The sequence below is a fragment of the Anguilla rostrata genome, chromosome 3 (genome assembly GCF_018555375.3).
Source record: "Anguilla rostrata isolate EN2019 chromosome 3, ASM1855537v3, whole genome shotgun sequence".
NCBI classification, from domain to species: domain Eukaryota; kingdom Metazoa; phylum Chordata; class Actinopteri; order Anguilliformes; family Anguillidae; genus Anguilla; species Anguilla rostrata.
In genome coordinates, this window is record NC_057935.1 from 69,929,748 (window position 1) to 69,945,631 (window position 15,884).

The 15,884-nt window shown below is 41.9% G+C and overlaps 1 protein-coding gene and 1 long non-coding RNA gene across 3 annotated transcripts in view; both read left to right on the forward strand.

The window, feature by feature from the left end:
• The first annotated feature begins 2,269 nt into the window (after positions 1-2,269).
• On the forward strand, positions 2,270-5,115 carry LOC135251778 (uncharacterized). Of its 2 annotated transcripts, none has more exons than XR_010329197.1 (3): positions 2,270-2,820; positions 3,106-3,219; positions 4,116-5,115. It is a non-coding gene; the product is annotated as an uncharacterized LOC135251778 (long non-coding RNA). The 2 variants fall into 2 exon arrangements; XR_010329198.1 differs by lacking the exon at positions 2,270-2,820 and adding an exon at positions 2,832-2,971.
• A 1,445-nt stretch (positions 5,116-6,560) lies between these two features.
• Positions 6,561-15,884, forward strand: part of ramp1 (receptor activity modifying protein 1) — a 37,934-nt gene continuing 28,610 nt past the window's right edge. Inside the window, exon 1 of the mRNA XM_064329547.1 lies at positions 6,561-7,153. Coding sequence (XP_064185617.1) covers positions 7,096-7,153 — 58 coding nt within the window. The 5' untranslated portion in view covers positions 6,561-7,095. The remainder of the gene's footprint in view (positions 7,154-15,884) is intronic.

A 15,884-nucleotide genomic window follows, 5' to 3' on the forward strand; every position in this document is an offset into this window, starting at 1 on the left:
AAGCGCAGATCAAGCTTTACCGTAAGTCTCATTTCTAACAAATATATAATCAACAGGATACATGCCTCTTTTTTAATTTTCTATTTTTTAATTACAACTAGGGGCCTGGGGTCGCATGCATTTAACTAAAACTGATGTGTATTTTTACAGTAAATATGTTATTGCAACAAGAAACACCATCAGAAAGGACTACACTCCAAACTCTCCAATCTGCTAAATTATTTAACGTTTAAAATATATTTACGGTCCGGAGTTAGTCGTCAGCCACTTGATCGAGGAATAGTCCATCGACTCCATCTAGTGGATACACAAAATGCTTGCCGTTTCTAATATTTGATGTATTTTAGTGTTAAATAATGGTTAACACAGAAGTTTAAATTCATTAATATTTTATTTTCAGCATTTAAAACGTATTCAAACTTTTTGTAATAATTATATAGTGTATATGTCACAATGAAATTATTGATTCTGTCTGTGCTTTTTCACAATGTTGACCTTTCATTTACAAATATGAATTGTGATTTGTGAGCAATATCAGTTTTGAAATTAAATTTGCTCAACTTTAGGTTTTTCCACGTGTTACTTCATAGTACTATTTGCATAAAACCGTTGGATTGTGATATAGGTAAGAGAAGCACAATAATACAGGTCGTATGCCGGTTAAACCATCTACATAAATTCCATTTGGGGTCATTTGAATATTTCTGCAACGTTTTCCAGAATTGTTTTTATTTATTTCAAGCACCAATTATCGTATGTGTTTTAATAATGGTGGCAAGTTACATTTACCCCACGGTGGCCTTCACGGGCGCCGTGGGCATAGCATAGCGGTACAGTATTCCAACTTGGATTCAAGCCAGCAACCACCTGGCCAAGAGCCATTTTGTGGTGTGGCTTTCGAACAGGGATGGTGAACTAAGGCCCAAAACACGTCCTCTTCCCATCAATCATGGGGGTGGCTTCGTGCTGAAATACCTCCTTAGTCGGACACACCTGTTTCCTCCAACCTGTCCGCAGTGGCGTGGGAATGCTGTGGATAGGTGGACTACATGTAAACATACTTTTTTCACATTGCTTTTACTTGAATTCTTACTGGTTCAGGTTTAAATATTTTATTTTGCTTTATATTACAATACTTTACATTTGTTTGGCAGACGCCTTTATCCAAAGCAGACATACAATAAGTGCATACCAAAGGTCATTGGAACATCTACAAAACACAGGTCCCATAAGAAACAATTCTCAATTTTTTAATTTATTTTCATTTAATTTTAATTTAATTCAATTTTAATTTAATTTAATGCCCTTTTATGTTCTAATTTATATGTTCTTTAAATTTATTGTGAAGCACTTTGTGCTGCACTAAGGTGTTTGAAATGTGCTATATAAATAAAAGATGGCAGATTGAGTGATTAATTGATTGATTGATATGACTACAGAGCCATTTATCTTCTCTGTTTCCTGTCAATGGCTGCTGACCTTCACCATCTCTGTTTCTTTTCTTTCCTGTGAGCAGACGTGGTGTGCACTCCTATCATTATTTTCATCTTGTGGCTTGTTGTCATGACTCCTAATTTGACTTAACATTACCCTCTGATATAGCCAGGACTGGACTTAACGTGTTCTTGGCTATGAATGACTGTTACATAATGAGTACTGCACCTTATCGAACCTGTGTTTTGTAGATGTTCCAATGACCTTCAGTATGCGCTTATTGTACATCGCTTTGGATAAAAGCGCCTGCCAAATAAATGTAATGCAATGTGTGGGTGGGTACTGTTCACCCTTTGCCACCCGACTGTGGGCAAGCTCTTCATGAATTCTGGGAAGAATATTCAATGCCAGAAGCTCACGGCTAAGAACAGCAGGGAGGTGGTGCAGCTCATTGTCATGGCCAGGAAGGAAGAACCACATCTTTCTGACGAAGGTACAGGGGTCTGTACGCCTACACAAGCACGCGTTTCTATCAAATACCTGTGATTTAATAGCTTTAAAGTCTCAGTAAGTTACCTTTGTTCAGTCTCAAAATCTTCTGCTCTCTCCGGAAGTGCAGGGAGCCATATGATACAGATCCTCAGAAAACCTCCCAGCCAGGAGGAAATAAATTAACTTCTTCTTCAGTGTATATCTTATTTAAAAGGAAAGAAAGACAAACGCGTTCACCTCTAAGCCCTCATCAGCAATTGCTCTCAAACCATCTCTTCACCTGTTGTTGTGTTTACTGTATAGCTATCGTTATCTGTCCAAAATCTATCTGCCAAATAGTAAAATGTAAATAAATTGATGAATGAACAAATAAATAAATAGTGTGGATATATTACACTACATTACATTTTGTTTAGCACACACTTCTATCCAAAGCGATGTACAATAAGTGTGTACCTAAGGTCATTGGACCGACTACAATGTATAATTGAATGCCTATCAGTGTTGTTCTATGCAGTTGAAGAATAGGGTCTAAGTGTTAAGATTGCGTTATAATTGGTTTAAGTGTGGTAATAAGCCTTTCCAGGATGGAGTATTCAGTCATTAGACTGCTCCTAAGAGAGTGACAGTCTTTCTCAGCTAGGAGGAACATTAGATTGCTAGTTAAAGGGAAAGAATTGGAATGTCTTCTTCAGGAATATCGGTTAGTGGGCAGATAAACAAACGCCACAAGCGATGCTGCCTTTGTTTGATCAGGAAATGCACGCGTCAAGGTCCGCTGGCCCGAAGAGAGCCCAGCGCTGTGTGTGTTGTGCATAGTGATTGGCTATTACTTTGCACTGAATTAGCTGTGGTTCGGTTGAGAGCTGTGAAGAGGGCACTTCCTCCGGCTGGGTGAGTCAACATCAGTTAGCGATTCTGTGCGTTCAAATTAGCAGCGTTTTTTTTTTTTTTTTTCCTTTCTTTTCCAAGTGGTACGCATGTATTGTCGTCCCTGTCAGACTGCACTCGAGATAATTGAGAAAGCTGAATTTAAAAAATTAAGGTTTGTCCTCTCTTTACACTGTGTACTCGCAGTGAATAAACAGGATTCTGCCTGCAGGTTGCGCACCGTGAATTGAGGCTGATGTTGGTTCTTTTGTCCAGTGCTAATTGTGTGTTTGTGCTGGGAGTTTACAGGACTGCGCCCGAGACTGAGCCTGCTGAGCGGTAGGGCCGCACCCTTCACACTATCCCCTCTGTTCCTGTTTCCTGTTAACAGACATCATCGTCTCGTCATCATGTAAGAAGCAGGTACTGCAGCTCATATCACCTGATGATTACAGTGATGAAAGTCTCAGACTGAAAATGTTTGCTGCTTTTTTTATTTCTTTTTTATTTTGTTTTTTTGTGTGCACTTTGCACATCGGTGTTTTTTAAAATTTTAACAGCATACTTGAATATTTTCTTTTTGTTGTTAACTCAGCTTCCTGAGCTTTTTCCGATGGATTTATCCTGATTTTTAGTGGTATGCTAGTTCTCTTTTTTTTTTTTTTTACATCATCGTAATCACACCTTTGCAATCGAATAACAGTAAATGTCTAAGCCAGGGGTGTCAAACTAAAATTCCAGGGGGCCACAGGTTGTCTGCAGGTTTTTGTGGTTTCCTTTCAATCAGCTGCCAAATCAATCGGCCGTAGGAACAAGGTGCCTGGAATATTTAGCCGATCATAGGGCTTAAACGAGCCTTGAGAACAGCCTGAATACCAGCAGACACGGCGGCCCCCCAGGACTGGAGTCTGAGCCTTGTTGTCTACATCAACCTTGCCCTGAATGCCAGTTACAGGCTGGGAAGACCGCCTCCTTGTGGACATGAAGGTTAGACTAGCTTGCTGAATTACAGTAGCGCAAAATGGTAGCCATTATTAGCCACAAGAGGGAGCCAGTGTCCAGTCTTCACTTTCCACCAGCCAACCTAGATGTGTTTTCAAAAAAAATAATAATTAAAAAAACAGAATGATTGTTAATTTTTGCAGAAGTTATACTGCTTAAATCCTTTTGAAGTTTTGTTTGTTTTTTTTTTTTTTGTTTTTTGCGGGGGTAGGTAGGGGGGTGTTATATAACTCAGACTTCAACTAACTTCTAACTTGTGTTCCTGTTCTAAGAATCCGAACATCAGTTCTGTTGTGACATCGCAATCCCTCCTTCAGGACTCAGAGAGGACCCTCAGATGCCACAATCAGACTCTACTGTTCTGGCAGAAATCATGGGTGTGGCCTGTAACCAGGACAACCAATGACCTCCCTCCTAGATGTTCCCTGACGCAAGTATCCATTCTTCACTCAATAAAGCAAGCAAGCTCTACAATAACAGTGCCCACCGGATTTGATCTGACTCTGCTCTTCACATTAAGATCTCGTAGAGCTGTTTTGATTATCGTCTAATTATTGTGACATAATTCACGTAATGTGGAAGTGGTTCTCTCATTTCCAGCTGAAATTGCCCAAGGGTGCATCATATCCTGTCAGATTAATGAGAATGGGTTAAATTGATCGGTGTCCAAGAGGAAACCATGTGTACAGGGACACTGGCTTTTTTACAAGCTGGATATTTACCCCAACAAGACTGCTAAAATTCAGCAATGTCTGAAATATATTAAAATGTCATCTTGTCACTGTTTTCATTTTTTTCTGCTATTATAAGTTTTAATTGCCAATTTACTGTTTAATCAAAAGTAAACAAGAGACTAAACTATTGTCACTACACCTAAACTTGCTCAGCAGTAGCATAATGTTGAAATCTGGGTCATCCAGGACCACTTTTGCAGAGAATTGCCCACAGCAATGGAAAAAAATGACCTGTAAGTTATTACTGAATTTAAATATGAATTTAATACCTTGAACCGATGATTAATCTACTTATTATTTCTTCATGGCCTAAACGATTAGGTTCATCTGGTCGATATACTTAGTGTTGCTGTCTGCACTGAGAAGCAAGGAGGATTTAAATCGTAATTTCGCATAACCTAACATTAACACTAGAGGTCGTTGTCGGGCACTAAATAGCAATCGTCCACTTACCCATTTACGGCCCTGAATGGCACAATGAGTACAAAGTACCACTACAAAATGACGTTATGACGTAATTCTGTAAATGTTCATATTTTATTTTTAATTCAGTTTGATCATGTGAAATAAATAAATAAAGTATTCTTTACAACCGAATGATGTAAGTGAATCTTTCAAAAGCTAAGAGTTAACTTAGGACCCAATGGCTTGTCTGTTTTATTATGGTGCGATTCTGTTGTTTTTCTTGAGAAAAAATGACGTTTGCACAGGTGTCGGACATTACAAACCATGGATAAACAGTCCTTGCGGCTTCATTTTATTCTAGGGGAATGTCGTTTGGAGGATAAAACGTTTCATCTTTGTAAAATCCGTCGCATTGTAGCTACAATCCATGTCTTGAGAAACCGTTACTTTTCTGCTACATATTTCCCGAAGACCCAATGAATGACCTGTCACATCCTACGGCGTGGAACAGATCAACACAATAATAACTTGACTAAGACGTCGGAACACCCTAAGAAGACCCAACACTGCAGTAACGAGTTTATGTGAGGTGTTACTATACTCTGCTATACTCTATACTCTCTACTGTACTCGTAGGTGCATTTCTGGTGAATATTAATTAGTACATCTGAGTGGTGCCAAAGAACAAGACTCGGCGCATTTATATGAAAATTGGTGTGCATGAATCCATTCATTGGATTTGGCGAAAAAAGCGACTTAACGACCAAAGTGACCATTGCTCTAAATAGATCGAAACAATTATCGAAAGCAAACACACGCCTATGCGAGCACGCGCTGTTTTAAAAGTCATTGAAACTTGGACACAGGCTATAACTCTTCACAACACAAGGACACACACACGCACAACGACTGGACCAGAGAACCGGCCCATAAATTGAAGGTATAGGTCAATGTAAAATATAGCATAAAATATATATGTTATCTCATGACTCTTAATCCTCTTAAATCGTCCGTCATGAACTGCTGCGCGACATTTACTACAATATGCATTAGAATAATTAATTTGTCGGCGCATAATATGGCAGATTCTCGACTTCATGGTAAATTAAGCGTTGAAATGCAATTAGTAGAGCTGCAAGCTGAAGAATATAAAGCGGCTGCCTAAATAAGTCTCTAGTAGCTTCTTATTCAGAAAGGAGCAATTACTACGAGACATACTCCGGAAATCTAGGGCAACTTGATATTTTAGAAGATTTCTTTAAATCATCACCCCAAAACTCAGTTGTGATATAATTAAACTATTTCAATGCTGAATATAAAATTAATTATTCCATCATCGGTTGCCATGAAACGTGGCTGTTTTATAAGGTAACTCTGTTAAATCGTTTTACATGCTAATTTTGCAGTCGCCCGAATAGATTGGCACGAGGACGAGAAGAGCCATCATTTTGGATTCGTTTCGCTTGAACCGGTATATTTATTTTCGCTCTTTGCCTGCAGCGAGGTTGTGAGCTATTCATCTATTACTGGTCCCTCCTCCAATGAGAACCCCCCCCCCCCCTCCCCCCCTCCCCACCCCAATCGGGATAGTTTGACTGTAATCCAGCAGCTCAGTCAGTCCTGGTATAGTATCGTGCAAGAAGGACTCTCGTTCGCGTTGCTGTAGTCCTTAATTCTCTCGGGCACGGGCGCCGGACTGTTAGGCATACAGTGTTTCCGTCTGCGCGCGCTTGAAATTGCCTTCTGTCACTGCCGGGCGTCTCGTGCAGCTGTTTTGGATTTGTGTCACCCGTTGTGAGAGAGCGACATTGGAAATAAGCGCGATTTGGATCACCTTAAAAGAAACTGCCACTATTTATTTATGAAGCGCAAAGGGCGAAGTGCACCGTGTACTTCCTCGGCGAGGGTTTACGCAAGGTGAAATGAGCTGTTATTGAACTTGCGATCCTTCTGCCTTCTTAGAAGGGAAGCAGTGAAGACTATTTAGTAGATGGTTTTTTGTCCCCATGCTACCTTTCCTATGTGGAAAAGGACAATTTCTATTTTCAATTCGGATACACCATAAAACGAAAAGGATTTTGGTTTTGCGCGTTCCGCAATACGTCGCTCATTCAACTCTTTTAAACTTTTGTCTTTGAACATTCCTTTTAAGAAGACAATGGCGCTGGATTGCACGACAGTGACGTCCAGACATGTGCTTTTTTGGTTTGTCATAGGTAAGTTTTGGAATCAAGCCTCGGTTCCTTTCACTTACGGACAGGTGACATTGCGCTTAAAATTGCATTCATTTCCTTATTTAAAAGTCCTAAATTAAACAGCTATGCTAGTCAACAAGGGAAGCGCGGTGTGTCATTGGGTTTTACAGTATTTGCTGCAGGCAAGTGATCGAATAACATCTATGCATCCCTTTTTCCATGCTTGTAAGGGTTAGTCCGTAATGCCGAATGGAGCCGCGTTCATGTCAATGATACAGTCGAAACAGAGAAATTAATGTACTCTTGCTTCGCCATGCTCGTGCATGCTATTTCAAAGGAGGGTTCTTTTCTACGGACTCCCCTCAGTTTTGATGTACAAGAAAAGCAAATGTCATCAGATGAGAATGATTATTATTATTATTATTATTATTATTATTATTATTATTATTATAGCTCTAAAAGGTGCACAGAACTGATCACATTTTATACGTATTGGTCACATTTAATTTATAAAACTTTTTGTATTCGATATAAATATATATGTAGCATTTTGATTATGAAAGAAGGGGAAATGGCGTTGTCTTTTAAGACTTGGAAATAGTTTATAATTTCGAAATTGCTTCACTTTTTCTTTTGGGTCCTTATATGTGAAATCCTCCATGTACCAACACCACCCAAAACTAGGATTATCATTTGTATACAAATTCACACCCTTCGAGACAAAGTACATTTGTAGCCGTGGACTACATACAGTTTAACTACAAAATATAGTGACGATGCTTCGATGTCTCTCGTGGGTTGTAGCTGAATGGAGGTTTGTATAAATAATGATGATCAATTGTGGTAAAGTTTCAGAAAGATAAAATCGCGAGTTGGGAGACGAATCGAATCGTTGCCTCAACCCTGACGCATTAGTGTGGGCAAATTCGCAAAATGACGATTCAGCATCATTTGGAAGCAGCTACTTGAAATATTGGTAGTTGTCCGGATTGATAATGCTCCATAGAATAATGTCTAGAATAAGCTATCGGATTAATTTTGATAATGGAAGAGTATAGCTGAGAATACAATGTAAAATATCATATGTCTATAGGATATTGCTGACGTCATTTGAAGCCCTAGGATAATGCATAACAATGCTTAGTGCGAACGAGCATCAACAAAACAATCAGCCGGCGTCTTATGTAATTGATATCATTTTAAAGAAATGCAATAGCATTGAACTGAATTATTACCTACGCCTAGAGGAAAATTCTTGTCCAAATGTCTCGAACTCAACTCTCCCACCCACAGCCTGTACCAACACACACTAGTACTACCCGACCAATTTCAAAATCGAAAGCCAAAGTGATGTAATCAAGCCTGGCTAATGAAGCCTGCCAAATGGTGGCTGACACAGACTAGATACCAAGGAAACACAAATGTGCTCATTTATGTCTATATATCAGTTTACCTTATAAAGAACTCCTAAAGAGCTGAAAATGCGAGTTAAAAATCAGTGACAATTCAGCTGCTGAGCAAACCAAAGTACTGACAGTACTGACGCACAGACAGAGAGAGAGAGAGAGAGAGAGAGAGAGAGAGAGAGAGGAACAGAAACACAGCTCTCTTTTCAAGCTAATTCGATCGACAGATCTTTAAAATGCCTGCTTGCTGAGATGAGCTCTTTGGTCTTGATGATGTTCATTCTGTTGTCTTAGTTTAGTTTTTACCCCCTTGAGAACTCCGGAACTCTCTGCTGGCTGAGTGTAAAAAAATGGACAAGCAGGTGTAGATATCATTTAACGGTGACATGCGTATGTGTCTTGTTAGTACACTCTTGACGTACAGTGTTTTCAATTCTCGACCATGTGATGTTGCAAAACAGAATCCTTGGCCCAAAAATAACATGCTTTTTAACATGCTTGGTTTACAACATTTGTTTAGTTTGGAAGGCGTTAGTTTAATTACAACATTAATAAGCTGACAAGTTCACTTCTCTATGGAAGCATACACACACACACAGACAGACAGACACACATACACACACACACACACACACGCACACATATTATATGAATGACTGACAGACAGGGTACTACAAGAAAAAGCAAGGAAATACAATTATAAATTTTTGCCTTGTGAAAAATTTCATTATACATACTTAAATTTACAGATTTAAATAAAAGATCTGAACACATCCATACAAAGCTGTCTGGACGCAAATAGGTTATTAGCATGTAGTACATTGTACAGAAAAACAACGATACAGTAAAGCATGATATGTAATCATTTTTAAACCACTCATCTATATGTAACAATTTTTATGCATACACCTGGGAGTCAGGAGCCACAGGTTATACTGCGCATAGGCCGCATGGATTGGACGAAACGGTTAAAGCTGTGTAGAACATATAGCATTAAGTTCTATGTGTAACTGAATGGGAATTATACAATAAACAGCTTTCACTGCGTGTGTGTACCTTCCGACGCAGATGTTGCATGGGCGTACCTGTGCAGCAGAGTATGTTTATGTGACCTTGTGATGCGTATATTCAGAGACATGTTATGACTGGGGGAGGGACCCATTCCTTCCTTCCACGTATTACAAGCGACATCTCCCTCTTATGTAAGTCGGCACTGACAAACAAAGGCTTGTGGCATTCTGGGTATATATAGCGTGTATAAGAGTCTAAATGAGTAAATGTGTTCCCACAACAGTTCAAAAGACATGCACGCATGCACACACACACACACACACACACACACACACAAGCATCTACGCAGACATACACACACACACACACACACACACACACAACCGCACACACACACGCACAAGCATGCATGCACACACGCACACACACACGCACAAGCATGCATGCACACACACACACACATGCATGGACATGCATAAGTGTGCATGCACACACACACAAACACACACACGCACACACACACACCCTCACTTTCCCTTTGAGTCACATTCATGGGTCAGGACACTAACACGGTACTTTAGGGTGCAGAAGATTTCGTACGTTTAAGCAAAAACAAGACAAAGAAACACTCCAGCGTCTGATAACAAGTACCGAGAGGGAGAAACGACTGAGCTGGTTTTATGAATGGTAAAAGATAAAGACCGGAATAATAGCGCATTCTCAGACGGCGCCCTGGGAGACCTGTTGGCCGCGTGTGGTTTTTTCTCTCCTCCCGGCTGGTCCTGTGGCCGATGCGATGGGTCACGCTGCAGGGAGGCAAATTAAAAATGTCAGTTAAACAGGGGAATGTTGTTTTTGAATAATTAGTGACTGTGGGTGGGGGAGGGAGGGTTAGAGAGGGAAATGAAGTGTGCATCACTGAGCCCTGTTCTGATGCCTAAGACCAGAGTCATGAAACCTCCCTCCCTGTCTGTGTCTCCAGTTTTCCAGTATAATCTCAGAATTTATGGCTATGAATAAGTGTTACATAGTGAGTACTGTACCTTATCGGACCTGTGTTTTGTAGTTGTTCCAATGACCTTCGGTATGCACTTATTGTACGTCGCTTTAGCTAAAAGTGTCTGCCAAATACATATAATAATAATAATAATTTATTCAAGTTCTTCAACAGTGGGGATTACATCTCACATAAATCAGTTTATGATGACAATTATAGGGAACACTTAGCCAACAGTTGGACATAATTACAGAAAACAGCACAGTACCAATGAGTTTGAAGCGACGGATGCTATTTCATGAAGCGATGTACACAGGTAAGCCATTGATATCCATCTTAATTCCTGTTGAGGCCAAATGGTCCAATTGGTCCTCGTGGAGACTGCATATCCCAGCATGCATTGGGCAAGAGGCCATCAGCAGGGCTGGGGATGGGTCTTATGGAATTACTGCAGTCAAGTAAATGTTCCAGGTGAAACCAATAATTACAAGGGGAAAAGTAGGTTCTGCTTCTGCTATGCAGTGCATTAGATAACCAGCACAACAAATGAAACATTCGCACTTTGTCGTGGAGGGATTTCAGTTAACTTCAGAACGGAGGATATTGATTCAAAGTCACATTTCTTCACCCTCTAGTTGTGAGCATGTTTCCACGCTGAACAGTTCACGCTAAAAATATTCGCAGCTAGACCTCTGCGTAACGTTTCCAAGCTGGGGGTTGGCGGGGGGGGGGATGTGGCACAGTTAGTTTTCATAAGAGCTGCCAATCCAACGGCTTCAAAAATTCATCTGTGCTTTTATGTGGACTGGAGTGATCATTGTGTTTGCTGTCACTCTGCTTTAAACCGTTCTCATTAATGACCCTCGAAATTTAGTCACCTCTTTATAAATAATGCAGCTGTCCAACTCTCTGATACGGTTTTTTTTGTGTGGCGATTTAGCTTGTGGTGAGTGTTAAGACGGTCTCACGTCTCAGCCAAATATGTTTATGTACATCTCTTATTGTATAGTTTATTTAGGAGGTGCTGTATGGACCTTAAGTTGTGCTGAAGTGACCCTGAGCTTGTTTGGCATGCTCAGCGGAACAGTGCCCCTTTCACACCGAACACCACAGGACAGGAGCCTGTTCCCTGGCGGAACATAAATATCGGACTGTACCGATGCTCTCCTGCTGTACGAACCTTCTGTGTTTTGTGTGGGGAAGAAAAAGAAAAAAAAAGAATGGAGTTGGACTCAAAGCAAACTAAAAGGACTCTGGGAAAATTCACGCGAAGCTCAGCAAATCGCCCGAGTTGTTACGGCAAAAAAAATAAATAAAAATAAAGTCGGCGGGTGGTAATGATTTCTCACACATGCATCCCTATGCAATTATGCCCGGGTGGGGGGTAGGGGGGGGGTGAAGGGGCGTGATACTCACGGGCAGCCAGGTGCCCGCTGCTCAGCTGGAGGAATCGTAACTGCCGACGCTTCAGAACTCTGCCGTAGCTAATTATCAATCAAACCGATCTGCTCTCGCTCGAGCCTCAGGCTGGCGCGCCAGTGTAAATTCGCCCTGGGTGGGGGAGTGGAAAAGGACTGATACATCCCCTCCTCCCACCCATCTACCCCCCCCCCCCCACGCTGGCACATGAGTATAAATTCTCCCTGGGTGGGTGGGGAGATTTTTAAAAAAGCAAGAAGAAAAGGACTGATGTATACCCCCCCCTTATTCCGCCCCCTTGTGGCGTACTGATGGAAATGACCCACTGAGTGCCAGGGCCAGTGAATGGCCTGTGATTGTACTCCAGGGATCATTCCTCCGGGTTGCCTGGGTGGAAACTCTATTCATCCCGACCCACTCACTTTTCACACCACTGTTCTCCAGTTCACTGGCTTTCCCCCTTTGGATTTATGGGGGGGGCAGGGGGGGGGCTGTCTTTTAGTAGTCTAAAGTGTTTCCTGCCCCCGCTGTTATTTTTCGCACCCCTCTTGACCGGCCGACGTCTGAGGTCCGTGGCAACATCCTTCGGGGGCGGAGGGAGTTGGGGGCGGGGGGGGGGCGGGCGTGACCGTCGGTTACGCCCCCCCCCCCCCCCCCCCCGGGTTGAGGGGCAGACCGCTTCTCATGGCGGGACAAAGAGCCGCCGAGCCTTCGCCTGTCGTTAAGGAGAGCACAGCCTCCTGTGATTAATTCCGCTGCACACAGGACAGTCCAGTGTTAAAGAAGACACGAGCAAAGACCTGGTGTACAGTAGTTTGATTGATATTGACAGATACTACTGCCTTCCCACGTGAAAAAAAAATATATATTCTCAGCTTACTTGGAGCATAATTATATAAACTTTACTTACAGTTGAAGTATTTTGAAGTATAATATAAAAATAAATTATTAAAAAAATAAAGGTATATACTTCAGCATACTATTTTTTCCTCATGGGTTGATATCAGACCATGAAAACAAACATGATTGACACGTACACAAGCTTCCATTTTCAGCACAGAATTTAGAAAGTTTAATATTCAATATTCACATTCAAATCTTGTAAAATCATGTCAGTAGTTGCCAGCTACATATCTTGTCAACTGTGGAGAATTTCTGTGGCCAGAATTGATGATTACGTATCACGTTTCAGATGTCCAGATCTTGTGTGGCAGGGTAGTATAATAGGTAAGGAGCTGGTCTTGTAACTTAAAGGTCACAAGTTTGATTCCCGGGTGGGACACTGCCGTTGTACCCTTCAGCAAGGTACTTAACCTGCAGTGCTTCAGTATCTATATCCAGCTGTATAACTGGATGCAGTATAAATGTTATGTAAAAGTGTGTGTGTGTAAGTCGCTCTGGATAAGAGCGTCTGCTAAATGCCTGTAATGTAATGTAATATCTTATCCAGCAAGGGTGTGTGAAGCCAGTCTTGCATGATAGTTGGCGCCTAAGGTTAGTGTCACCAAATGAGAAGGCCTGAAGGCTTACTATAACTGTCTTCAATCTTTTATTTTGTACTGTCATATCGCTTGACTGCACGGATTGTGTTTTTTCTTTTTTTTTTTTTTAAATCAGGGAAACGCTAGCAAGAGAAGGCCTGAATATAATCAGGTGCAGCTTTCTAATGTTCATCTCTCGGCACCAGCGTCTCCCCCACACCCCCCCCCCCCTTTTCAAAATGACAACTTTTAAAGTAGAAATTTGACTCGGTTAATAAAAATAAACCTGCTCAGTTAGGCAGTCTGACTGCGCGGTGCGAGCGTTCGAGGCGGTAAACGATAGCATCGTTAGCGAGATGCAGTTTGCTGAGCCTCGGCAGTCGCGAGCGAGCGTCTGCACAGGGTGGGATTTTTCAATTAAAGCGCAAATGGAATTACAGGCTTACCGCGTGCCTGTGCGAGTTTCGTTTCGTTGCGAGCAGACGCAATGGGGGACGCGTGTTCGCAGTTGTAATGCAAGTTTGGGGCGGCCGGGGAGGGGGGGGGGGCTTGGGGGGTAACGATGCCAGTGACTTCATACCGCTTGTGATACAGAGAAACTCATTTGTGAGGAACATGGTTTACAGAGCACAGTGGTTTGCCGATGCTGTGCACGCCGCCATTTTTTTTTTTTGAAGGGCTGGTGAACTCTGTGTTGTTCAGTAAATCGCCTGTTATTAGCTTGTCATATACCATCTCAGCTAGGAAGAGAATTCTAGTGACTTTTAGGCTCATGTGCGTGAGTTACCCTATGCGTCAGAAGGATGACCAGCTATTTGTTTTCAGGATGCAGTAGCGTCTGCTTTTGACATGCCACGTGGTGCACTGAGGTTACTTTCAACTGCAATCATGTTTGATTGAAGTGTGCACAACAAGGGCATAATTTGTGTGGGTGCAGGCGGGGGGGGGGGAGGTTACAATGCCCCCCAATAATATGGCATGATGGTGAGAAAAATAATTTAATATAATAAATATTTTCATGGTATGATTGGGACATACTGATCAGCATTGAAGTATTTCCCCCCCTTAGAATTCATCAGACGTGATCATTTAACTGCTGTTCTTTTAAGAGATTTCTTCTGGGGGGGGTGGGTGGGGGGTGGGGAAGGGCATGCCCCTGGACCCCCTACAATAAAATTATGCCCATGGTGCACGATGACACGTTTCCCGAACACATCGTCCTCTCAGAGGTCAGGGTGGACTCCCCCGCAAACCGAACGCTATTACCACGGTTACCGTGAGAGAATTCTGCGGGGAGATGGAAGGGCCGCTATGTCTCCACGGGAACCGAATCGCTGACAGCTGATTGAAGCCTTCCTTTGGCTTCATTTGAAGCCTTCGCGTGGCCCCGAGCTGCCTGTCCATCACTCCGCACTCAGAGCGGGCGGGCGGGCGGACGGGCGGGCGGACGGGCGGGCGGACGGATCACCGTGCTGGTGGAAATTTCTCTTCCTTTTTTTTTTTTGCATGCGAAAGGAATTCGGGTGGCGTGAATGCATAATCAGCTGAAGGGGCTTCGTGGAAAGCAGCTCCAAAATAACAGCTTGATTTGGCGTGCGTACGCAGCAGCCAAGTCAGGAGCACGGTACATCACATTACGAGCATTTAGCCGACGCTCTCATCCAGAGCGACTTACGCAGCTTTTACACAGCATTGACACTGCATCCATTTACACAGCCGGATATGTACTGAAGCAAATGCACTTTAAGTACCTTGCTCAAGGGCACAACGGCAGTGTACCTACCTGGGAATCGAATCTGTGACCTTTGGGTCCTTTACCCATTATACTACACTGCCACCTCATCGCAAGCTCTTTTGGAATCTGCTCAAACATTACCTGAATAGCTGAGAGTTTACCTGGATGCTTAAATCAACGGTGAACACCAGACATGCATGGGTGCATAAATCATGTTTGATTCATTTTTTTTATCTCTGAATTCAAATTAAACAGGGCTTTCATGCAGTCGATAATTAATATTTATTGTTTTGAACTGACGCTCAATTATTTTCTGTCCTTATCTTATTATATTCAAAGAAATCACTTAGGAAAAAAGACTTGAAGCAAACAACAACAACAGAAACACAGAAGCAAGAAACAATTTTCAGTACACTGTGTTAGTCACTCAAAAGTGTCGTTCCTCTTTTTCTAGAAGTTTAAAATGGGTCAATTTGACCCTAACTGAGCACAAGTGTTAAAGCTTCCACTTCCAGTTTATCTCTGAGAAACAAAAAGCCAACTTTATCTCTCAATTCCGTGTTGAAGAGTGAAACAATCTGTCATGTTTTATAGATGTTGGAAGAATACATACTGTGAATAAATCCTGCGTGCTCTTGTTTCACACAACCAGTGATGAGTTGTCTAATTTGACCTTCGTTAAGACCTATGACTCATTTCCTAC